Genomic DNA, 763 nt, shown 5'->3' with positions numbered 1-763 from the left:
CGGGAGCGCAGCCGCGGCCACAGGAGCAGCACCAGCCGCAAGCGTAGCCACCGCCGCAGTGGGCGCTCGCGCTCGCGCTCCGCCAGCCGGCAGCGGAGCACTTGGAACAGGTAATGAAAGGCAGGCCTCCCCGGCCCGGGAGCAGCCCCAGCTGCCCGCCCGCCCGCCGAGCCTCGGCGCCGAATGTACAAGGAGCCCAGCCCCGCGAAGGAAGGAAGACGCGCGGGCGGACAACGTGCCCCAAACTCACTTTTCCTGTCGTTGAGGACGGCGCATTTGGCGCTTCCTTCCCAGAAGTGTAGCGGTCAGTCAGTAGCTTTAGCTTTCCTCTGGAAAATTCTGATCCGATAGCTTTAACGTCACCAGTCCATCCTGAATCAGGACGAATGTGCAGACTGACGGTTTTGTCTCAGACATGCCGCGTAAATACACCGTTCCTACCAGGGTTTTTGTGTGTGTCCGGGACATGCACACAGCCGGCTGCAGGTGGGTGGCCGAAGACTGTGGACTGCGCAGTGCCACCTGGGGCGCTGAAGACAAAGTCTTTCCCTTGTGATTTTTTGTTTTTTGTTTTTTTTTTACATCTTAACTGATTAAAATACAGTTTGGGTAGAATGTGAAAAAAGAGGACACAGTGCTCTGGGCATGTGAAGTCGTGCATGGAGATGGTACAGGCCCTTACAATCAGCGGTTCAGATGTGCCCTTCTCCCAGTACCTCTCCACTGAGACGCGGGTACAGGATGCGCCGTCACTTCTAGAACA

The 763-nt window shown here is 57.3% G+C and overlaps 1 protein-coding gene across 1 annotated transcript in view; it reads left to right on the top strand.

Moving 5' to 3' along the window:
• The window catches only part of AKAP17A (A-kinase anchoring protein 17A), a 20,693-nt gene extending 20,137 nt beyond the window's left edge, over positions 1-556 (top strand). The window contains exons 6-7 of the mRNA XM_023739483.1: positions 12-110; positions 382-556. Coding sequence (XP_023595251.1) covers positions 12-110; positions 382-556 — 274 coding nt within the window. The remainder of the gene's footprint in view (positions 1-11; positions 111-381) is intronic.
• The last annotated feature ends 207 nt before the right edge of the window (positions 557-763 follow it).

This window comes from Trichechus manatus, unplaced genomic scaffold (assembly GCF_000243295.1).
Source record: "Trichechus manatus latirostris isolate Lorelei unplaced genomic scaffold, TriManLat1.0 scaffold00134, whole genome shotgun sequence".
Classification (NCBI taxonomy): Eukaryota; Metazoa; Chordata; class Mammalia; order Sirenia; family Trichechidae; genus Trichechus; species Trichechus manatus.
The sequence above is the reverse complement of the archived record's forward strand: the minus strand, read 5'-3'. Positions and strand labels throughout refer to the sequence as shown.